The sequence below is a fragment of the Plecotus auritus genome (assembly GCF_963455305.1).
Source record: "Plecotus auritus genome assembly, chromosome: 10".
In the NCBI taxonomy this organism is placed as follows: domain Eukaryota; kingdom Metazoa; phylum Chordata; class Mammalia; order Chiroptera; family Vespertilionidae; genus Plecotus; species Plecotus auritus.
The window spans coordinates 19,143,156-19,168,356 of record NC_137785.1 but is presented as its reverse complement, the minus strand read 5'-3'; the positions used below and the strand labels follow the sequence as shown (position 1 = coordinate 19,168,356).

At 44.4% G+C, this 25,201-nt stretch overlaps 1 protein-coding gene across 1 annotated transcript; it reads left to right on the top strand.

The window, feature by feature from the left end:
• Positions 1–6,612: 6,612 nt before the first annotated feature.
• On the top strand, positions 6,613–23,773 carry CXCL17 (C-X-C motif chemokine ligand 17; the record flags this gene model as incomplete). Its single annotated transcript, XM_080645539.1, has 4 exons — positions 6,613–6,688; positions 20,711–20,791; positions 21,987–22,088; positions 23,676–23,773. 4 exons carry the CDS (start codon positions 6,613–6,615, stop codon positions 23,771–23,773), a joined length of 357 nt encoding a protein of 118 aa, XP_080501665.1.
• Between the last annotated feature and the right edge of the window lie 1,428 nt (positions 23,774–25,201).

The following is a 25,201-nucleotide window of genomic DNA, read 5'->3' as shown; positions in this document are numbered from 1 at the left end:
TATAGGAGGGTGGGACCAACAGGTCAGGAGTGGCTGGGAAAGGTTTTGAGAAAGAGACAGGATTCAGGTTAGGCCTTTGAAAGGTTAAGTCTCAGGGAAACAGAGACAAGGAGAAACACAAGCACGGGGAACCAGGTATCAGGCACCACTGAAGGTGATTTCAGGAATGAGAGTGTGCCTGCATATGCCATTTATTCCTTTCAACCACTGCATGGGGTTATTTCAGAGGAGGACGCTGACCTTTAAGAAGGTGAATTAACTTGCCAAGCTGGGTCGTGGACCTGATGAGGTTCGAAAGTAGGTATGTCTAACTCCAGAATCCTTGCCAGCACTGTTACCACTGAGAGAAGCCTGCACACAGTATGTTTAGGGAACAGGAAGGAATGGGGATAGTTACAATTGAAGACAGAGCTAAGAAACAGGAAAGTTAGGTAACCTTTCTAAAGTGGGACCATTTGTTGCACAGTCATGAAAACAAGTCAGAGACATTTGAACTTGATCTGTGGTTATAGAAAAACAACAGAAGGTTCTGGGTAACGAAAGTGACAACTTGAGCAAAGACCAGAGGGGATGGGAGTTCTGGGTTCCTAAGTTTAAAAGATACCAAAAACAAGATTAAAGGAGGTCACATGATATAGTGGAGCAAGAACTGGATTAAGTCAGAAGCTTGGGCTTAAATGCAAAAAGTTACACACTAAAGTCATGACTATGCCCTGACCAGTTTGGCTCAGTTGATAGAGTGTGGACTGAAAGAGACCCAAGTTCTATTCCAGCCAAGGGCACATGCCTAGGTTTCGGGCTCAATCCCCAGTAGGGGGCATGCAGGAGGCAGCCGATCAATGATTCTCTCTCATCATAATGTTTCTATCTCTCTCTCCTTCTTTCTCCCTTCCTCTCTGAAATCAATAGGGGGGGGGGGAAGTTATGACTATGTTAAGCAAGTCACATTCTTCCTCTAGACTTCAGTTTCTCTTTATTCATAAATCAGGTGAAGTAAGAATTAGTCTCTAAATGACCTCTAAACCTTTGCTAGTCAAAGTGTGGTCCACCAACTAGCAGTGACAGCATCATCCAAAAGCTTATTAGAAATGCAAAATCTCAGGCCCCAAATAAAATCAGATTTGTATTTAAACAAGATCCTCAGGTGATCTGTAAACACATCAAAGTTTGAGACACTTCTCTACAATGTCTTTCCGTTCTAAAATGCAATGGTTTCAGACTCATCTCAACTGTCATTTTTCTAATCCTAATTCCGGCTCTCAGATTTGCCCACATCCAGGTAGAATTCTTAGAAAATACCAGTGGGGCAGCGCTGCCACCTAGTGGTTATGATCAGTAAATGCACTTAATTTTCAAGTTCATACTGGTAAAGGAGAGTGGGAGAAGGTTGGCAGAGTGGGTGAAGTCCCCGTTACCAATTCACAACCACCCACAATGCCTGGAAGTAACTGTCAGACAGAGTTCAGCCTGTATGCTGGAGTAATGTCACATTTCAAAGGGCAGCTCTTATAAAACCTAATGAAATGTAATATTAGTGGGAAACCAGGGTTCCAAAGCAAGCTCTGCCCTTGTAAACTTCAAAACAAAAAATCACTGTGACGGTTATTTTCAAACATCCAGCCCCTGCCTGAACTCTGCCAGTAAACTTGTAATTTTCCAAGGAAAGTTACTTTACTGTGACAGTTCTTTCTCATCCTGAGCCAAAATGTGTCTGATGAATACTCACCAATCCTAGTCATACTTTCTGTAGGCACTGAAACAGGTCTGAGACCTTTTCATACAACAGACCTTCAAATATTTCAAATATTTCTGAATAACCACCATGAGTCCCTCCTTTATTCCCTCAGCCATTTCCCAAATGAAATATTCTAAAGTCTCTAAACACTCTCTGCCACTTTCTGGTGAGCAAGTGAAGTGTGTCAACCACAGGAAACTCCGAATTCTAAGAATCTTCTAACCACAACAGCAGAGCCACAGGACTACCCATTTACCCATTCTGGGTACTGCATTTATATTTACTAGTAGAAAGCCTAATACTGTACCAGATGATTTGAGGATACTGGTTTTTCCTATTGTGCTGCTGCTCAGTCATCCCATACCTGTGTAGATGTATTTTTTTAAATTTTTTATTGATTTCAGGGAAGAAGGGACAGGGAGAGAGAGATTAGAAACATTAATGATGAGAATCATTGAACAGCTGCCTCCTGCACCACCACCACCACCACCACCACCACCACCACCACCCCTCACCCCCCGCCGCACCAGGGATTGAGCCTGCAACCCAGGCATGTGCCCTTGACTGGAATCAAACCTGGGACCCTTCAGTCTGCAGGCCGACGCTCTATCCACTGGGCCAAACAAATTAGGGCCATTTTATTTTTTAAGAAATATATAGCTTGTACTGGAGATACAAAGATGAATCAGACCTGTTCCCTGCCCTCACTGAGCTCTAGGTTATGGAGAGAACCAAATTCAAAGCCAGACCACTGTAGTTCAGTGAGAAACACCCTGATAGTAGTAAACACAGACTTTGGGGCCCATCTGATAAACCTCTGTGAAAATGTCCATTTTGGGTTTTCTGGGCTCACTTTTCCTCATTTCAAGCTCAAAGGGGAAAAAAGAATGCAAATTCCCCGATGGTGCTTTTTGCAGTCATGGTTGGATTGGACGTTTCCTTCTGGCTCATCCAGAGTGTTTGTGGGCTGCCACCTCATTCTGAATGCCTCTCTGGTTAGAGTTCACCACATTTGCACATGCAGCAGCCAGGCAGCTGCACACTAACAGAAACTCTAGCAAGTCAGGAAATGAGTGTTGGTCCTGTTGCTTTGAGGCTAACTGATGCTACCAGGGGTGGGCAAACTTTTTGACTCGAGGGCCACAATGGGTTCTTAAACTGGACTGGATGGCCGGAACAAAAGCATGGATGGAGTGTTTGTGTGAACTAATATAAATTCAAAGTAAAGGAGCGGAGGGGAGAGCAAGAGAACCAGATAGAACAGCCGGATCCGGCCCGCAGGCCGTAGTTTGCCCACAGCTGTAGCCTATGATGTTGAACAAATGCTACCTTGTTCCCTGCACTTTAACTTCCATTTCTTTAAAATGGAGCTGTTGGGGGAAGGTCAATGCGGGGGGCGGGGGGAGGAGATATATGTACTACTATGTGTAATAGTTTAAACAATAAAATGAAAAAATAAAAATAAAATGGAGCTGTTGGATTAGCTATCCATGGGTCTACGCGTATAGTGAGAACTCCTCAGAGGCAGTATCACACCTTCTTCCTTTGGTAGCCACCACCTGAGAAACACTGGGCACTCATGTTCCCTGAATGTATGTGTGAATAAATGATTGTTACTAGAGCAACATGAGTAATGGACTCAATCAACAAATATTTCCAAATGTTTACCAAGGACACTGTAGAAGGGGAAAACCAAATAACCATGGCAGAATGGTATTTTTTCCCCACTTTCCTCTTCTCTCCTTCCTGGAGGGAGGCCTTTGTAAATCAGACTGTGTTGACACAATGTTCTGGAGATGGACTCTAAGTAGTTGTCAATATTAACAAGAGAAATTTGTCTTAGGTGTGTTTTATATTGTGAAACAAACAAGAAAAATACTTTAAATTCCATGACTGAAAGTTTTTTATTTTATTTTAAAGAAAGGGTTTGCCATTGCTAGCAGGGAAGGATGAAGAGAAGGAGGAGAAAGAAGAAGAGGAGTCTGGTCTTGAGGCATGGAATCTAAACCACCAGCAGGTAGTTTAAAAAAGACAACATGTCCATCTCTGAGTTCTGCAAGCATTTTTTTTTAAATATACTTTATTGATATTTTACAGAGAGGAAGGGAGAGGGATAGAGAGCTAGAAACATCAATGAGAGAGAAACATTGATCAGCTGCCTCCTGCACACCCCCTACTGGGGATGTGCCCGCAACCAAGGTACATGCCCTTGACCGGAATCGAACCTGGGACGTTTCAGTCCGCAGGCCGACGCTCCATCCACTGAGCCAAACCGGTTTCGGCCCTGCAAGCATTTTTATACACCAAGTAGGAAGGAGAAGGATGTAAGGATTGACAATTAGCTATAGACAAAGGGAAGGGCTAGTTCTGGGGTAGGCTCGGCAGAGTCTGCAAGAAAGAAATGTCTGGCCCTGGCTGGTTTGGCTTAGTGGGATCGAGTGTCGGCCTGCGGACTGAGGGGTCCTGGGTTGCGGGCTCGATCCCCACTGTGGGGGCCTGCAGGAGGCAGCCAACCCGTGATTCTCTCCCATCATTGATGTTTCTATCATTCTCTCCTTCTCCCTTCCTTACTAAAGAAAGAAAGAAATGTCTGCTCTTGTGGATTGGCTTTGGGCAGCAGATTGAAAAATTCATATGCAAGTAAGCGGAGGCCCTGGGGCTCTATGGTGCTGGCTATTCTCTCTTTTACATAATCTTAGAAATAGTCACCTGCAGATTAATCCCCAATTCCAATAGACATACAGAAATGTGATCAGTCTTTTGTCAAAGCTGGTACACAGCTATTAACAGGCTAACTATTCAGTCTCTCTCTCTTACTTTCTGGCGGCTGTTATTTTAATTTAGAACATCTCAACATTGTTTTCTTGTCAATATCAATGAGCTTGAGGGATCTCAAGCCCCCTCTTGTGGTACATAGGACCATATATCCCACCCCAAGTCCATGGAGAGGGAAATCAGCCAGAGTGAACTGACTGGGAGCAAGGACATGGGGAAAGCAGAGAAGTAAACAGAATGAGGGGACAGGGAGGAAGGTCTGAGGAGGAGCTCCCTGATCCTGCCGCTGCCTGGGCGTGGACTGATGGACAACTCAGTGAGAAAGTAGAGAATCCCCATCAGTTTCCATGTGTATGCATAACCATTCATCACTAAAATTTTCTTCCTAGTAATGGATTGCACTTTCACAAAAATATCTCTCAATTCAACAAACATTTATAGAGTACTCCCAGTGTATCAGGCTCTATATAAGTTCAGCAACACTATATATATATATATATATATATATATATATATATACACACACACACACACACACACACACACACATACACACACACACACAGCCCCTGCCCTCAAAGACCCACATCCAATTAGCTTCATGTTCCTTCTCTGCACTGCCCTCCTCTGCCCTCCATCAACCCAAATCCTACCCCACCCTGTGAGACCCAGCTCCGGTTCCACCTGACCCAGGCCACAGTGAATTCCTGCCACTTCTGAAATTTGGTTTCACTTGTATCACAGGTTTTATGAAGTGAATGTCATCTCCCTGGTTAGACTTGAGCTTCCTAAGTTAGAATTTTCCAGAGAGAAACCACATCAGCGGTTTATATCAGACCAAGCTCAGGCCAAGCCCTAACCTTAACTGGAGGACAATCTCCACTGACAGCACAGTGCCTGGCCCCCTGCAGATAATTTATAAATTTTGTAGTAGCAAAGACCCTACAACTTGTCAGTTGGCAGGGATAATCTGAAAATTGAGAGGTTAAAGATGATCAAACAAAAATCAAAAAGGATTTGACTCATGCCTTGCCTCTTCCCTCCTCTTAGGTGAAATAAAGTCACACTACCTTTTCTCACTCCTGCCTGGGAGCTTCCTTGTTAACTTCCCCTGGTTCCCCATAATTATCAACCAGCCTTCAAGCCTGGCCTCTCCTCTTTCTTTGAGCACATTTCCTAAAGTGTCTGGAATGACTCGAGGTAAGTGCTGATGTTCTATAATCCTTAGTGTTTACTCTAAGTAGTAATACCTTCTTGTTTTGCTTGTATTTCCAAACAAGGTGTGGAGCCAAGAGCTCCAGTGGTCTGGGCAAACACCTTCCCTCCTGTGGTTCCTGTTTCTCAAACCCTCTTGGACCTGAAGTCCTGAGGGTCTTCCACCAACCCCGCTCCCTCTCCTTTAGACTGGAGTAACTAAGCCACCTTCCTGACCAACAACAAGGAGGCCTGGTCTGACCCACTGCTCCAGTGTTTCTGGCAAGAGAGTATAGCCTCTCCTCCTTGGTCATGTCTGCTTCCCACCTTATATAAAGTGGAGAAAATTGTAAACAGAGTGAGGACAGGACAAGTTCCCAGGCAACAACACCACTATTGTGATATTGTGTGCCAAGGATGGGAGCGGGAACACACAGAGGAGAAACAGACAATGTTCTCCTCTCTTCTGCCAACCCTGCATCCTCATTTCCTACCAGATATTAAGCTAGTAGAGTCTCTGAAAGGTATAAGGAAATTCAAAGGAGCAAAAAGACTTAGGGAAGAAATCATAACACATTGAGAGGTATGGAGGTGGGAGGGAGGAGGGGAGGGAACAAGTATAGTTGCCAAGTTATCAGTTACTTCTTATGTTCTTAAGAATGCTTCATGTCTTTTGTTTGGCCAGTTTTACCTCCCAGATTCCCGTAAAGCACATGATCCAACCTGTTACCTAACAAAGCTAGCGTCACTTACCTGTTCTCGCCCTCAAATGGGAACACTGGCCTAGGATTAAAGCACAAACCTACAAGCCAAGTACAGTGGCCTGAGTCGTCCCAAGAAGTCCGGAGCCTCTATCTGGGAACCTTCCACACCCTCTTCAAGCATTTACAGCAGCACCAACAGTCACAATGAAAGTTCTAATCTCTTTTCTCCTGTTGCTGCCATTAATGCTGATGTCCGTGGTCTCTAGCAACCCAAATCCAGGTAAATAAAATTAATTTTCTATAAAAGTGGGAAGGGGGGGAGAATGTGGCAAAAACAAAACAAAACAAAAAAATCCTGCATTAAAATGTAGCTCCTTTTAGCTACAGGATTTGAGGTAAGTTAGCCTATCTCAATACCTATTTCCTTATTTACGAAAGGGAGAAAACTGTACTTACATCCAAAGAGTGTTGTGAGAGTCAAATGATATAGTGTATATGGAAATGTCTGAAACTGTAGCTGGCAAAGAAAATTTTAAAAAATTGGCTCAACAAAGATCTGGTCTCTTACATCTCCCCCAATTCCTCTTCCAGCAAAGTAATGAATTTCCCCACAGCCAATCTTGGTGGCAGTGGTGTAAAGGTGTTGAGGGCAGTTGTACATTTATAGAAAATAAGGAAGTCCTTGCTTATATTCTTTATGGTGCACCAGACAACCCACCATCAATTATAATGCGATTTAATGGCAAAGTAATAAACTAGAAAAATTATACCACCAGATAGTATCTATATTTGAAAAGCTAACCATACCAACCCCGGTTCTGACAGCTCACCTTTTGAAGCAGCTCTAGATTAGGGTTATTTATTTATTTTTAAATATATTTTTATTGATTTCAGAGAGGAAGGGGGAGGGAGAAATAGAAAAATCAATGATGAGAGAGAATCATTGATTGGCTGCCTCCTGAACTCCCCCAACCGGGACTTGTGCCCTTGCCCCTGAGACCCTTCAGTCCACAGGCCCATGATCTATCCCTGAGCCAAACCAGCCAGGTCTTGGTTAAGGTTTTTTAAACAGTTCCAGTCATCCAGCCCTTAGCAGAACAACCATGCAGAAGAGAGCTCATCCTCATGGATGTTTCTACTTGAAAGAATCATCTCCCCAAGGGCTACTTTGAGTGAAATAGCTTTGTTACATACTCAGCCTTAACTTGGTCCTAAAATCAAGAGTCCAACTCCAGCCCTGGCCAGTTTTGCTCAGTGATTGGAGCCTTGGCCCATGGACGAAAGGGTCGTGGGTTCAATTCCCAGTCAAGGTCAGGTACCTGGGTTGCTGGTTCCCCAGCCCCGGTAGAGGCAGGTGCAGGAGGCAATGAATCGATGTGTCTCTCTCCAGTCGATGTTTCTCTCTCTTTCTCTCTCTTCTCCCCTCCTCCATCCCTTCCACTTTCTCTAGAAATAAATCAATGGAAAAAATATCCTCCAGTGAGGATTAATAAAATAAAAGAATCCGACTCCACCCCAATTTCTTCTTCCTTATAGAGAGGAGCTTTCTGGAGGCTACTGGGCCCCATGGCTTAGCCCACCATTCTGGAAGAGAAGGTTTTTCCATTACTATGACAGACACCAAGGTTAGAGTCCTCAACCTGGAGTCCTCAGCCTGGATTCAAAGCTCCAGCCATGCCCTGGCCAGTTTTGCTCAGTGGACAGAGCGTCAGCCTGAGGACTGAAGGGTCCTGGGTTCGATTCCAGTCAAGGGCACATGCTTGGATTGCAGGCTCAATCCTCAAGAGGGGGCATGCAGAAGGCAGCCAATCAATGATTCTCATCATTGATGTTTCTAACTCTCTCTCCTTCTCCCTTCCTCTCTGAAATCAATAAAAATATATTCAAAAAAGGAAAAATAATTACAAAGCTCTAGCCACAACCTGCCTTTCCAGTCCACCCCCTCCACTCACTACCAAATGCTCTATGCTCCACCTAAACTAGTCTGTCGTCTGTTCCCTAAAAAGGTATTGTGAGGCCCTAGCTGGTTTGGCTGAGTAGATAGAGCATCAGCCTGTGGACTAAAAGGGTTCTGGGTTTGATTCCAGTCAAGGGCACATGCCTGGGATTGTGGGCTCAATCCCCAGTAGGGGGCGTGCAAGAGGCAGCCAATCAATGATTCTCTCTCATCATTGAAATATATATATATATATTCTCTCTCTGAAATATATATATAATATATATAAAAAATAATATGTGTGTGTGTGTGTGTGTATATATATGTATATGTATGTGTGTGTGTGTGTGTGTGTGTATATATATATATATATATATATATATATATATATGAGGCCCGGTGCACAAAATTTGTGCACGGGGGGGAAGGGGGGGCCCCTCAGCCTGGCCTGCAATGACACCAGCAACCCTCGCCCCCGCCTCCAGCCTGAGGCCCTTCCCCTTCCTCCGCACAGCTGGGGCCCCTTCCCTCCCCTCCCCTCCCTCCGCACGGCTGGGGTGCGGATGCTGGGCTTGCATTGCCAGGGCGATGCCGCCAGCATCCCACCCCGGTCACTATGGGCGCCACCATCTTTGTTGTGGAGTGACAGTTAATTTACATATTACTCTTTTATTAGATAGGATAAAAGGCTAATATGCTAAGTATCCCTCCCACCTTCTGACCAGTCGCTATGACACACACTGACCATGAGGGGGCAGGCACTCAATGCAGGAGCTGCCATGACACACACAGAAAAAAATGGCACCTCGGACCTGGCGCCCAGAAAGCAACACTCGGCTTCCCCCAAGTGGGACACAGGCCCCACCATCACCCTGGAGCGACAGCCCACTAAATCACAGCTGACACTGCCAAGACCCCATGGTGCAAAATGCAGCCCATAGCCCAGCCCAGCAGGGAAACAGTCGCTGTGGATGCCGGGTAATGACATCACATAGCAACACCCGGCTTCCTCTCCCTAGCGACTAGCCTCCTTGGAGTTCCAGGAACACAGGTGAAAATATTTTACACTTCAACCAAATGGTTTTCCCATGCCTCATCTCATTTGATCCTCACCGAAGTCCTGGAGTAGGTAGATAGGAGACTCAGTAGAATCCTAGTTTCTTTTCATTAGCCAAAAAATGGAGATTTAGAAAATTTAGAAACTTGACCCAACTGAAAAGAAGTAAGAAATGGTGGGCCTTGAAATTACCTGAAAGAAAAGTTGGGGTGCTTCACTGGGCTGGAAAAAATTTAGCTAAATCAGAAAGCAGGTCTAATTAAGCAAGTTTATTCTATATATATATATAAAAGACTAAGTTGACTCACGCATGCACAATACATATAAAGCTCTCACTGGCGCCAATCTCACACTTGTGTTTCCATCTGTCATTGTCAATCGTGAATTTGGTTGACACTTCTATTACAGAGAAAGGGCAAATAGCAATATTAAAATATTTTTTCTAATTAATTTCCTTTCAATGTGCATTAATTGGTGCACCGGGCCACTAGTATCCTATCTAATCAAGAGGGAATATGTAAACTGACCGTCACACATCACAAATGTGGCGGCGTCCATAAGATGGTGGCACCCAGTCCCCTCAGCCCCGCCAGAGTCTCCCAGTCCTTCCAGCCCCACTTGGGGGGTGGCACGTGTGTGGTGCGGCCAGACCCGCCCTCAGCCCCCCCAGCCACCCAGGGCTGGCCCGAGGTGCAGGCAAGCCTCAGATGTCAGCTGCCCAGCCGCCCATGGCCACCCAAGGCTCAGGTAACCAGGGCCGGCCGAGGTTTGTGCTGCCAACAGCGGCAGCAGCAGGGGTATGATGGGGCATCGCCTTCCCCTGATTGCTGGGTTGCCTTCCACGCCTGAGGGCTCCCGGACTGTGAGAGGGGGCAGGCCCAGCTGAGGGACCCCCCCCTCCAGTGCATGAATTTTCATGCACCGGTCCTATAGTATATAAAGGTCTTGTGCTTTTCCACCAGCTCAGTTTTTCTCATGCACCCAACTTCAAAACCATCTCCTCTCCACAGCCTCCCTTGATTCCTCCCATGACTAGAAGTGAGTTCTACCTCCTGTGTACATGCTTAGCCCTCAGTTGACTCTCTTTGCACTTATCATATTTTACCTTACACTGAAGGTGTTGGTCTGCCTCTCATACCTTTATCTCCTCCCCTTCTAGACTGTAATATCCTTGGTGACACAATCTGGTGTATTGTTTTCATATCCCTCAGTAAATATTTGCTAAGTGAAAGAATAAATTCCCAGGTGCCCTTGAACACACTACCCTGAGGTTTGATAGCAACTCTATTAACATTTGGAACTGGATAATTCTTTGTTGTTGGGGGCTTTTCTGTGCATTGTAAGATGTTTAGCAGCATCCTTGTGACCTCTACCCACTAGATGCCAATAGCAGCCTCCCCACCCCTTAAGATAGCCAAAAATATCTCTAGACATTGCCATGGCCCATGGAGGGTGAAATCACTCCCCAGTTGAGAACCACTGCTCTATACAAATAGTTCTCAAGCCTGCTCCACGTTTAGACTTACCTACACCTTCATCCTTGAAGCTAGGGGAATCTAGATCCAAATCCTGGCTCTTCCACTTACTTTGCAACCCTGAACAAGCTGCTTCACTCTTTTGAGTTTCAGTTTTATTATATTAAAATGAATAAAAATGCCAGTTAGCAGATAGAATTTTTGTGAAGATTAAATAATCTATAATGTGTACCTAGAAAAAAAGTGAATAAATGTATTGAGTAAAATTTCTAGCCCAGTCAGTGTGTCTCAGTGGTTGAGTGTCAACCCGTGAACCAAGAGGTCCCTGTTTAGATTCCTGGTCAGATTCCTGGTCAGGGCACATGCTCAAGTTGTGGACTTGATCCCTAGTAGGGGAGGCATGCAGGAGGTAGCCAATTGATGTCTTTCTATCATCAATGTTTCTATCTCTCTATCCCTCTCCCTTCCTCTCTCTCTAAAATCAATAAAAACATTTTTTTTGTTTAATTTATAAAGTAGCTCCTAAAGCACAAGGGCAATGAATCAGGAAAGCTCACTGTGCTGACAGGTGACACTATTACAAACCTTATTAGATCAGTGGAGGCCAGGCTCAAGGTTTGTTTCCCAGCCAAGCATAGTATTGCCAGACCAGGCTAACTCTGACTAGAGAAAATTATGCTCCACCACCCCCGCCCCCCAAAAGTTCTCAAAATAAAATTTCTTACTTTATCTCTTAAAATAACCACATATATGCAAAATATGCTTTTCATAGGAGGGGGTAAGATAAGTGAGAATATAGAGAATGTTAGGAAATAAATTACTTATAACGGTTTACTCATTACTTATAAAATTACTCATCTATAATAATAAAAGTGTAATATGCTAATTAGACTGGATAAACAAAACACCTTCCAGACGTCATTCCGGACATCCTCCGGATGAAGCCACAGCAGCGAGGGCTGAGGCAGAGGCAGTTAGGGACAATTAGGCAGGCAGGCAAGTGGTTAGGGGCTATCAGGCAGGCAGGCAGGTGAGCGGTTAGGAGCCAGCGTCTGGAATTGCAAGAGGGATGTCTGACTGCCAGTTTAGGCCCGATCCACCAGCAGTCGGACATCCCCTGAGGGGTCCCGGATTGCGAGAAGGTGCAGACTGGGCTGAGGGACGCCCCCCTTCCCGTGCACGAATTTCATGCACTGGGCCTCTAGTTAATTATAAAATTATTTATAATATTAGCTGACATGTGTTAAGCACTCCTATATGCCAGGCATAACCTATTTTTTAAATTCTTAACTTTTCACTTTTCAGACTTTCAAAAACGTTGTAAAAATAATCAGAGTATATCCATCCAGTTTTTTTCAAATAACATCTTACATAACCATAATATGTTGACACGATACTATTAACTAATGTACAAATATTTAAAATTTTCTAAACATCCCATTAATGTCCTTTTCCTAGTCCAGAATCCACTCCAGGAGCCAACACTGAATAAAGTTATCATGTCTCCTTGGTCTCCTCCAATCTAGAGTTTTCTCAGCTTTCCTTGTCTTTTATGACCTTGACACTTTTAAAGACTACTAATCAGATATTTTGAAAAACTTCCCTCAGTTTGGGTTTGTCTGATGTTTCCTCGTGATTAAGTTCATATTATGCATTTTTAGGAAGAACACCACAAAAGTGATATGTGCCTTCTCAGTACACCACATCTGAAGGCCCATGATATCAATATCTCTCATTACTGGTGATGTTTACTTAGAACACTTGGTTAAGGTGGTGTCTGCCAGATTGCTCTACTGTAAAGTTACTATTTTTCCCATTGTATCCTGTAAAGAGATACTTTGAGACTCTGTAAATAGTCTGTTTCTTTTCATCATACTTTTGCCCATTAATTTTTAAAATCCATTGATGATTCTTGCCTACAACAAGTATTTCTATACCATTAGTCAAATGGTGATTTTCTATTTCCATCATTCCTTCTACATTTATTAATTGGAATTCTCTAAGGAAAAACTGTTCCTTCTCTCCCATTTATTTATTCAATTATTTATTAATATAAGTAAAGATTCATGAATATTTATGGATTATAATCCATTACTATCATTCTTTATCATGTTGTTCATATTGTCCCAAAACTAGCCATTGAGAGCTCCTATAAATTGGTTTATATGTCTTTTTGTTTTTTTTTACTGGAGGCCCAATGCACGAAATTTGTGCAAGAGTAGGCCTTTCTTCCCCCGGCTGCTGGCACCAGCTTCCCTCTGGCACCTGGGACCCAGGCTTCCCTTGTAGCCTCAGCTTCATCTGGAAGGTCTTCCAGTCTAATTAGCATATTACGCTTTTATTATCATAGATACGTTTTTATTGATTTTATAGACAGAGGAAGGAAGAGGGAGAGATGGAAACATCGATGAGAAACATCATAGATCAGCTGTTTCCTGCACGCCCCCTACTGGGGATGGAGCCCGCAACCAGGGCATGTGCCATGACAGGGAATCAAACCAGTGAACTCTTGGTTCATGAGTCACCGCTCAACCACTGAGCCACTCCGGCTGGGCTGTCTTTTTAACATACCATTTTTTAGCGGTTATAACACCACAAGATGTTTCAGGCTTATCTTATATTTACCTGCCCCAGGTCAGGAATCAGCCATATCTCCAAGGATCCCTGGTTTCTTTCATAGGAGAATTGCCCATTGCTTCTAGGTGCTATTGCTTCTAGGCTCTCTAGTGGATACAGCTAGGAAATAAGTGTATCGATATACACACTAATGCACTACTAGTCTCATTCTACAAATTAAGTACAGAAAACTTAAGCAACTTGTCCAAAGCTAATATGTGGTGGAACTGAGGAATTAAAATAATGATAGATTTACCATGAGTCCTAACAAGTGGAATAGCTTCTTTACACATACAAGAGAGCAAAAAGCAACAAGCCTAATATTCCAGCATAGACCCTCCCTTTGGGTATTAACTAGAAGTCAGCAATTACAACCACAATAAAAACTATTGCCCTGGCCAATTTCAGTTTTTCTCAGTGGTTAGAGTGTCGGTCTTCAGACAGAAGGGTCTTGGATCCAATTCTGGTCAAGGTTGCAGGTTGCAGGTTCCCCAGACCAGTAGGGACATGTGAGGGAGGCAACCAGGGAGGCAACCAATCTCTCTCTCTCCCAATATCTCTCTCTCTCTCTCTCTCTCTCTCTCTCTCTCTCTCTCTTTCCCCCTCCCTTCTCCCTTCTTCCTCCCTCCTTTCCACTCTTTCTAGAAATCAATGAAAAAATATCCTCAGGTGAGGATTTAAAAAAAAACACACAACAACAACTACCATGTAGTGAACTCCTGCTTGAGCACTGGGCACTCACAGTATCTCGTTTATTTGTTTTCCAAATCAGAAAACCAACAATCAAAGAAGCTAAGTGACTTGTCCAAGACTACATAGTTAAGTGGCAAAGCAAGCAGTTAACCCCATATCCAACTGGATAGAAAGTCCATGCTTATTCCACTGTGTCAGTAATTTTCAAAACTGAATTTAGATTAAATATAAAGTGGCTTTTACTTTAGTAGTTCTGTTTAATTTAATGCATGTTAGAAAAAACCTAAGCACATAATCAAACCCATAACCTCATAAGTAATATTGCATAGTATAAGGCTGTTTTTATTTTTTTTTTCAGAGAGATGCAATTTATTTTTTTTTAATCTTTATTCAGATTATTACAATTATTTCTCCTTTTTCCCCCCATAGCTCCCCTCCACCCATTTCCCACCCCACCTTCTGCCCTTACCTCCCCCCCACTGTCCTCATCCATAGGTGTATGATTTTTGTCCATTCTCTTCATGAACCCCCCATACCCCTTTCCCCCTGAGAATTATCAGTCCACTCCCTTTCTATGCCCCTGATTCTATTATATTCACCAGATTATTTTGTTCCTCAGGTTTTTAATTCACTTGATTTTTAGGTTCACTTGTTGATAGATATGTATTTGTTGTTCATAATTTTTCTCTTTACTTTTTTCTTCTTCCTCTTCTTTAAGAATACCTTTCAGCATTTCATATAATACTGGTTTGGTGGTGATGAACTCCTTCAGCTTTTTCTTATCTGTGAAGCTCTTTATCTGCCCTTCAATTCTGAATGATAGCTTTGCTGGGTAGAGTAATCTTGGTTGTAGGTTCTTGCTATTCATCACATTGAAAATTTCTTGCCACTCCCGTCTGGCCTGCATAGTTTCTGTTGAGAAGTCAGCTGACAGTCGTATGGGTGCTCCCTTGTAGGTAATTAACTGTTTTTCTCTTGCTGCTTTTAATATTCTCTCTTTGTCTTTTGCTCTTGGCATTTTAATTATGATGTGTCTTGGTGTGGTCCTCTTTGGATTCCTTTTGTTTGGGGTTCTGTGGGCTTCCTGGACTTGTAAGTCTATTTCTTTCACCAGGTGGGGGAAGTTTTCGGTCATTATTTCTTCAAATAGGTTTTCAGTATCTTGCTCTCTCTCTTCTTCTGGCACCCCCATAATTCTGATGTTGGTACGCTTGAAGTTGTCCCAGAGTCTTCTTACATTATCTTCAACTTTTTGGATTTTTTTTTTTTTTTTGCTTTTTGCTTTTTCGGTTGAGTGTTTTTTGCTTCTTTGTATTTCAATTCTTTGACTTGATTCTTGTGTTCCTCTATTCTGTTTCTGGGTCTCTGTATAATATTTTTTATTTCAGTCAGTGTATGTTTAATTTCTAGTTGGTCCTTTTTCATATCTTCGAGGGTCTCGTTATATTTATCGGCCTTTTCTAGGATATTCTTAAAAAGTCTTATAACCGTGGTTTTGAATTCTATATCCAGTCGTTTGTTTTCCTCCATTTCTTTCGTTTGTGATCTGATTCTTTGACCCCGCATTTTCACTGATTCCCTGAGTTGGTAAGGTAGATATTTGTGCTAGGTTTCCAATATGGCCCAGTGGGTCTGCTTCCCCAGTTAACCTGAGGTGGACACTCTTGGTGCACCCCTTTGTGGACTGTGTGTACAGCCTTGTTGTAATTAAGTCTTTATTGTTGTTGGTATCACTGGGAAGAATTGACCTCCGGGCCAGTTGGCTGTAAGGATCAGCTGTGTCTATGCTGGGAGAAGTTCGGTGCTGGAGACAGCCTTATAGGATTAGACTTGCCAAATTGCAATAGCCTCTGTGCTCAGCTTGAATGGGGTGGAGTCTCAGTCTTGGCTTCCTGTCAGCCTTGCCCTTGCACGCATGTGCGCTTTCAGTCCTCCGCCTTCCCCAGCTCGAGTCTCCGCCTGAGAGTCCAGACTCCCCCCACAAGAGCGTGGGTCCCCAGGGGCTCGTCTGGAACTGGGGTTCATTGCAGTCAGAACTGGGGCTCAGTGCCGTCAGGAGCCTCTGACTCCCTTCCACTAGGGAAAGCCTGTGGCAACCTCCGCAGCCTTTGTGCGCACTGGCACGCGCGCGCGTGCGCACTTTCAGTCCCCCGCCTTCCCCGGCTCCCGGGTCTCCGCCCGAGAGTTCAGACTCCCCCCACAAGAGCGTGGGTCCCCAGGGGCTCGCCTGGAACTGGGGTTCACTGCAGTCAGAACTGGGGCTCAGTGCAGTCAGGATCCTCTGACTCCCTTCCACTAGGGAAAGCCTGTGGCAACTTCCGCAGCCTTTGTGCGCACTGGCACGCGCGCGTGCGCACTTTCAGTCCCCCGCCTTCCCCGGCTCCCGGGTCTCCGCCCGAGAGTCCAGACTCCCCCCACAAGAGCGTGGGTCCCCAGGGGCTCGCCTGGAACTGGGGTTCACTGCAGTCAGAACTGGGGCTCAGTGCAGTCAGGATCCTCTGACTCCCTTCCACTAGGGAAAGCCTGTGGCAACCTCCGCAGCCTTTGTGCGCACTGGCCCGCGCGCACCTTCAGACTTCTGCCTTTCCCAGCTCGAGTCTCCGCCCGAGAGTCCAGACTCCCCCCGTAAGAGCGTGGGTCCCCAGGGGTTCGCCCGGAACTGGGGTTCAGTGCAGTCAGAACTGGGGTTCAGTGCGGTCGGAGGCTTCCTTCCCCCTTCCGCCAGAGAAAGTCAGCCAGGCTCTCAGCCACCCTTCCTCTCTGAGCGCACAAAGCCCCTTTGCCGTACCTCCAATTCTCTGTGAGGTTTTCTCTTTCCTTCTAGTTGTAGAATTTTCACTCAGCCAACTTTCCTGTGGTTCTGGATGGTGTCCATTCTGTCTTTTAGTTGTAGTTTTGAAATTGTTGTGCGAGGCAGCAGTTTAGGTGTTTACCTATGCCGCCATCTTGGTTTCTCTCCTATAAGGCTGTTTTTAAATAAATTAAATTTAAACAATAGTAGAGGTGGTACAAGCTATAGCAAAAATAAAAAAGGTAGTCCATAAATGCTATAGCAAACATATGGTTTCATATTTAGTCACACCAGGTAGTCACACAGTCAAATAGGGCTACAGAAAGTACAACTCTTGGACCCAAATTTTAGCTCTAGATGTGTCTCCATTACCTTTATGAACTTGGCCTTTGCGTTTGCTCTCTCTGGGCCTCTCCCTGAAAAATGAGAGATAGTTATTTCATTAGCAATTTGGGGCCCTGGCCAGGTAGCTCTGTTGTTTGGAGCATCATCCTGATGCACCAAGGTTGCAGATTTGATCCCAAGTCAAGGCACATAAAAGAATCAACCACCCTAGCCGGTTTGGCCCAGTGGATAAAGCATTGGCCTGCAGACCCAAGGTCCCAGGTTCGATTCTAGTCAAGGGCATGTACCTCAGTTGCAGGCTCCTCTCCGGCCAGGGCTCATGCAAGAGGCAACCAATGTGCTTCTCTCACATCAATATTTCTCTCTGCCTTTCCCTCTCTCTTCCTTTCTCTTTATTTTTTGATATATATTTTATTGATTTTTTTACAGAGAGGAAGGGAGTGGGATAGAGAGTTAGAAACATTGCTGAGAGAGAAACATCGATTAGCTGCCTCCTGCACACTCCCTACTGGGAATGTGCCTGCAACCAAGGTACATGCCCTTGACCAGAATCGAACCTGGGACCCTTCAGTCCACAGGCTGACACTCTATCCACTAAGCCATACCAGTCAGGGCTTCACTCTCTTTAAAAATCAATAGAAAAATATCCTAGGGTGAGGATTTAAAAAAAATAATAATAATCTATAATAATAAAAGCATAAAATGCAAATTGACCAAACAACTGAACAGTAGAACAACCGGCCAGCCAAGCCAGGTCAGGCCAGCCAAGGGGGGTGCAATGTGATTGGTTGGGGGCCCCACCATCACCCCATGATCACCCCGCAGAGGGAGGCCCAAGCCTGCCAAGTGATCCCACCCCACGCCTTTTGCCCGCAGAGGGAAGCGACTGGTGGTGTGAGAGAGGGGGACAGTGCCGCACAGATGGCAAGCAGTGGCAGCAGAAGGGGCGAAGCCAGCTGCCGGCAGCTGGGAAAGGAAAGCCCCGCTAGGCCCTGATCACCAGCCAGGCCTAGGGACCCTACCCGAGGGGTCCCGGATTGCGAGAGGGTGCAGGCCGGGCTGAGGAACACCCCCCCTTTCTCCCACCCCCATGCATGAATTTTGTGCACCGGGCCTCTAGTCAACCAATAAATGCATAAATAAATGGAACAATAGATCGATGTTTCTCCCCTCTCTCTTAAAATCAATAAATCTTTTTAAAATAATAAAAAATAAAAGTAATTTAGTGATGAGATCAAGAAACATAAATCTGTTCTTAACTTTTGACCCAGAAATTCCATTTTAGGGAATTTTGCCCAAAACAATAATACAAAATTTGGAAAATAGTTACAAGCACACAAAAGTATCAATATCCAAAAATAAAGCAATCTAAGTATTCAGCAATGGAAGAACAGTTACATAAGTTGGAGTACATACACTTGTTGGGAGTGTTATGCCATCATAAAAAATTAAGATGTCGCCCTCGCTGGTTGCTCAGTAGTTAGAGTGTCGGCCCAAAAACCAAAGGCTTGTGGGTTTGATTACTGGTAAAAGGCACAAACCTGGGTTGCAGGCTTGATCCCCATCCCCAGTCAAGGCGCATGAATGAGGCAGCCAATTGATGTGTCTCTCTCACATTGGTGTTTCTCTCTCTCTCTCTCTCTCTCTCTCTCTCTCTCTCTCTCTCTCTCTCACCATCTTCTCCCTCCCCTCCACTCTCTCTAAAAAAAATCAGTGAAAAATATCCTCAGGTGACACTGCAACATGCTTAAAAGTAAACAAAAAGAAATTTGTTCACATACTATGGTTATCACTATATAAAGAAAATCATAAGCAAGAAACATACCAAAATACCAACAGTTGGTAAGAATAAATATTTCCTTATTTGTACTTTCCAAATTTTCTCTAATGTAGTTATATTACATTTACAATGAAAAAAAAAACTTTTCAATAAAGAAATCCAAACAAGATTCCTCTGACTCTAATATTTTGAGGCTTTTCCCTGGAACTAGGAGAAATCAGGAGAGAATAAAATGTTAGAAAAGTTTACATGGCAGGGGCTATGCCTGTTTAAATTATTTTTAACGGCACATAAAAACATTTAAAAACCAGCACTTGAGGAAATGATGCAACACCCTCCATCTTGGTGGTAGAAAGGGCACAAGTCTGGGAAACAGGAGACCTGAACTGAACCAGATGGTCTCTAAGGGCCCTCTGTATACAAATTATCCATTCACTTATTGAATAAATACTTACCAAGTGCCTACCATGTGTCAGGAACATGTAACTGAATGACTACTTAGCTACTGGTTCAGAGTCTAGAAGGGAAAAAGATTTTTAGTTTGCTAGGCTGCCGCCCTAGCAAAATACTGTCTCACAGTTGTAGAAGCTAGGAGTTGGTTTGGTTTCTTATGAAGCCTCTCTCCTAGGCTTGCAAATGGACCTCTTCTTGGCCATTCCTCTGAACACATTCATCCATAGTGTTTCTTTATGTGTTCAAATCTCTTCCTTTTATAAGGACTCCAGTCAGATTGGATTAGGGCCCACCAAAATAACTTCATTTTAACTCAATCCCCTCTTTAATGGCCCTTTCTCCAAATACAGTCATTCTGAGGTACTGAGGGTTAGGGTTTCAATAAGAATTTTGAGAGGGACACAATTCAATTCACAACAGATTTCAAACGAAAAACTATAATTGTGCAAAAATAGAGCTGCACTCAAATATGATGGTGAACCATGTGAAGTGATAATCAATTCTGACAGGAATAGCCAAAACTACTATACAGAGGATCATCACATCAGCCTGGTTCTAGCTCCAGAACCTCAAGTCTATATATAAACCATCATCCTTGATTGTCATAAAAATATTTTAGTTATCACAAAATGGGAATAAAAAAGCATCAGGTGATAAGACATACCTGAATAGAGGCCAAAAGAGGAATGGCTTTTGTTCCAGGGGAGCAAAGGTAAATATCATATTTTTATAGTTGGACTGGGATTAGGGATTCACATACAGCAAACAGAGATCAGGTGAAGATCCTGATGGGTTTATGGAATAATCTGCTCGTTCCTTAAGTTATGAGGATTTTATAGTGTGTGTTGCGGCGGGGTGGGTGTGGGGGGGCAGTCTTGATTAAGCCCCATCTCTGTCCTCTCTTCCATTCAGAAGCCATTCTTTCTCTACCTACCTCCAGCTAAACTTTTCTCTAGGCTGGATTTTCAACCTCAATTCTTTATCCATTTAAAATACTCTTCTCTTCAGTACTTGAGTTAAAATACTCCCAGACCCCTAAGTTTAAAAAGGAAAAGAAATGGAACTGAGCTAAACTAGGTAGCACAATGCTGGGGGACCATTTCTGTTGGCCCTTTCCCTTTCCAGTGTCTGGAAGTGACCTGTTTACTTTCAACAGGGGTCGCCAGAGGCCACAGGGACAAACGCCAGGCTTCTGGGAGGTGGCTCCAGGAAGGTGGCCAAGAATGTGAGTGCAAAGGTCAGTAACTCAGTCTCAACAACAGTGATACACCATTGATACCCCAATCCTCTCCCTTGAGTCCCTGAGACGAATGCAGAAGTTAGCTGAGCTGACTCACCCATTCCCCCTCTCCACCAGCCCACCACATGCAGCACCAATACTTATTTTCTTCTGGAGTCTCCTAAGAAGGCTGACTCCTCCAAGGTCTAAATCTCTGCCTGCCAACTCCCCCTTATTTTTTCCCTAGGAACCCAGGGCCACCTTCCAAAAGCTTCCTGGATCTTATTCTCAACCTTATTTTATTCACAGGTAAGATTGAAATCAGGCAAAATAGCTTGCTCCAAGTAAAGCAGCTACTGGAAGATGTCGCCCTAGCGGCTAGGGCCTAGCCAATTGCTCAGTAGTTAGAGTGTCAGCCCAAAAACCAAAGGGAAGGCTGACACCTATGTCTTATTCCTAATTTTTTAGTCTCCTTAATGATATCCTGCTGCCCTCTCCACACCTGCCACTAAAATCTTGCCAACACAGATCAGGAAAAAAATGCTCAGAAATCCTATATAATAAAAGCCTAATATATAAAGCCTAATATGCCAGGAGTTTGACTGAGAGCTCGACTGAGGGGTGGAGGGGCTGTGCAGGACCAGCTGGTCAACTGCCGAAGGCCCCTCACCACAGTCGGCCCCACCCCCAATCACCCCCCCTCCATCAGGGGCAGGGCCAGCCAGCCAATTTCACACATCTCCTCCCCGCCCCACCCCCCACCCCCCCGCCAATCAGGGCGGGTCTGCTGGACCCAATCCATGCACGAATTCATGCACCAGGCCACTAGTATATTTATAACTGGATATCTCCACTGTTCCATGTTGACCCTTTTCCCCATCCCATTGCAGTATAATAAAAGTAAAGATGGGCCAAAACCAGTTTGGCTCAGTGGAAAGAGCCTCGGCCTGCGGACTGAAAGGTCCCAGGTTCGATTCTGGTCAAGGGCACGTAACTTGGTTGTGGGCACATCCCCAGTAGGAGGTGTGCAAGAGGCAGCTGATCTCTCTCATCGATGTTTCTAACTCTCTGTCCCTCTTCCTTCCTCTCTGTAAAAAATCAATAAAATATATTAAAAAAAAAAAAAAGTAAAGATGGCGAGTAAAGCCCTACCCTACTCCCTACTCTCAAACATGCTAACCCTCCCATCTTAGCAGCAACCCTGTTATTTCAGATTGGTTCCTGAGAGCTCCTAAAAGAAAACTCATGGCAGTGCCCAGGCTTCCAAAGAAGCAGTGTCCCTGTGATCATTTGAAGGGCAACATGAAGAAAACCAGTAAGTTTCAAAAGAATGAAACTTCTTAAACCAGAGTCACTCGGTGGAATCAACTAGGAATGAAGGAGGGGCATGTAGGAGGCAGCCAATTAATGATTCTCATCACTGATGTTTCTATCTCTCTCTCCCTCTTCCTCCCTTTCTGAAATCAATTAAAAATATAATTTAAAATAGGCAAAATTAAACTAAATTATTTAGGAATATATATGTATATGTGTGTGTAGAGAGTAAAACAATAAAGAAAATAGTAGCCAGGCCAGTGTGGCTCAGTGGTTGAGTGTCGCAGTTTGATTCTGGATCGGAGCACATACCTCTGTTGTTGGCTTGACCCCCAGTGGGGGAGAGAGGATGTGGGAGGCAACCAATCAATAACTCTCTCTCATCATTAATGTTTTTATCTCTCTTTCTCCCTTTCTCTCTGAAATAAATAAAAATATTTTTAAAAAGTAAATGCTTACTATGAAAGTCAGGGGGAAAGGAAGGATAGTGATCAGAAAAGGAGGGGGATGATGGCAATATTCTATTTCTAGGTCTGGGTAGTAGTTTTATGAACATCTGCTTTATAACTATTTATTGAACTGCACATATAAGTTTTTATGGACTCCTATCCTATATAATAAAAGCCTAAATGCTAAGTATCCGGTCGTCCGTTCAACTGCTCAACTGCTCGCTATGACATGGACTGACCACCAGGGGGCAGACAGTCGACTGGTTGACCAGTTGCTATGATGTGCACTGACCACCAGGGGGAAGATGCTAACAGTAGGTTAGCTTGCTGCTGGGGTCTGGCTGATTGGGACTGAGTGAGATAGGCCGGACATGCCCTGGAGCCCTCCCGCAGTCCCTCCCCAGCTGGCCAACCTCCTGCATCCCTCTCTGGCCCCAATCGTGCACCAGTGGGGTCCCTTTGCCTGGCCTGTGCCCTCTTGCAATCCGGGAACCCTCAAGGGATGTTGAAGAGCCGGTTTCAGCCTGATCCCGCAGGCCAGTCCGAGCGACCCCACAGGCGCACGAATTCGTTCACTGGGCTTCTAGTATATGTATATTTTGTAATAATAAAAGATTTGTTAAAGGTGCAAAGCAAAACAATATATTCTGGTATAGTATAATCTCATTTTTATGTTTTTTAAAGATTTGTGCATTTATTTATTTTTGTTGTTGTTAATCCTCACCTAAGGATATTTTTCCATTGAATTTTAGAGAGTGTGGAAGGAAGGAGGAGAGACAGAGAGAAAAGGAAACATCAATGTGAGAGAGACACATAGATTGGTTGCCTCCCACATGCGCCCCTACCTGACACTTTATCCACTGAGCCAAACTGGCTAGGACTCATTTTTATTTTTTAAAGTAAACTTACATACAAAAAGATATGGAAAACTATATAGTAAAATATTAACAGTAGTTTGTTCTGGGGAATGGGGAGTGGAATTGGGAGAGAGCTGTCCTTTTACATTTTTTATTGGATATATTTTTTATTTTAATTATTTTCCACTGGATGAGTCTTACTTTTATAATTTTAAAAGCTCTCATAAAAAATAAATTAAAAAAAATTTTAACACTAGTGTCTCCCCTTTATTTTCACCCTAGGGCACCAAAGGCACCACAGGAAGCCAAACAAGCACTCCAGAGCCTGCCAGCAATTTATCAAACGCTGTCAGCTAGCAAGCTTTACTCTGCCGCTATAGGAGCTCTGAGAGCCTGCTCTCCCAATGAAACATTCTAAGTCAAAAAAGAATGCTCTTCTCCCACCTCAACTCCCTCTCCCTGTCCCCACTCCCTAAATCATTCCAGGGTTCTCAAAAAGCATTTTTCCCAAGATTATTTTGATTATTACTCCCTGTAGTGCTTTCTCTTGTCTTTTCCTGTACCCTCTTCTCATTACTCAGGCTTCATTTGAACTTAATTACCTGAAAGAAACCAGAAAACCCTGGCTCCCTAGCTGGTTCCATCTGACCTTAAATACAACCGGGCAAATAGCAAACAGAAGTCAATAAATATTTTTAGATGTAATAGGGCCCAGCCGATGTGGCTCAGTGGTTGAGGGTCAACCTATGTATGAACCAGGAGGTCATGGTTCGATCCAGGTCAGGGCACATGCCCAGGTTCCAAGCTAGATCCCCAGTGGGGGGCATGCAGGAGGCAGCCGATCAATGATTCTCTGTCATCATTGATGTTTCTCTCTCTCCCTCTCCCTTCCTCTCTGAAATCAATAAAAATATATTTTGAAAAGAGTGTAATAGGTCAAAATCATTTCTTTCAAAAGGGGTCTAGCAACTCACATTCAATGCAGATGACCCACTTTACCCTGTTCACTACAAACTCAACCCAGATTCTACATCTACACATACTTCTTCCAACCAAATAGCTCTCTTCCCCTCTCTCTCTCTCTCTCTCTGTGTGTGTGTATGTGTGTGTGTGTGTGTGTGTGTGTGTGTGTGTGTGTCTTTCCTGTCAAATTTTTTATTCTTTTACTCTTTCAACAAACCTTTCTGAGGTAAGAGCTAAGTAGGACAAAGAAAGCAGGTATACCAATGAATCAGACATGGTCTTATCCTATCTAATAAAGAGAAAATATGCTAATTGACCATCACACCCTTCACAAAGATGGTGGTGTCCACAGCTAATAAGGAGGGAATATGCTAATTGACTGTCATACCCTCAAAGATGGCGGCACCCACAGCCACAAGATGGCGACGCCAGTCCCCTCAGCCCTGCCACAGCGGCAGGCGCATAGCACTTGCCTCTGGAGTCCCCCTGTCCCCTCAGCCTCCCAGCCGCACAGGGCCAGCCCGAGGCACAGGCAAGCCTCGGATGGTGGCTACCCAGCCAACGCCCGAGGCACAGGCAAGCCTCGGACGTTGGCTGCCCAGCCGCCCAGGGCCGGCCCAAGGCGCAGGCAAGCCTCAGATGGCGGCTGCCAAGCTACCCAGGGCCACCCAAGGCTCAGGTAACCAGGGCTGGCTGAGGCTTGCACTGCCAGCAGTGGCAGCAGCAGAGGTGTGATGGGGGCATTGCCTTTCCCTGATCGTTGGGTTGCCTCCTGCCCCTGAGGGCTCCCAGACTGTGAGAGGGGGCAGGCCGGGCTGAGGGACCACCCCTCCAGTGCATGAATT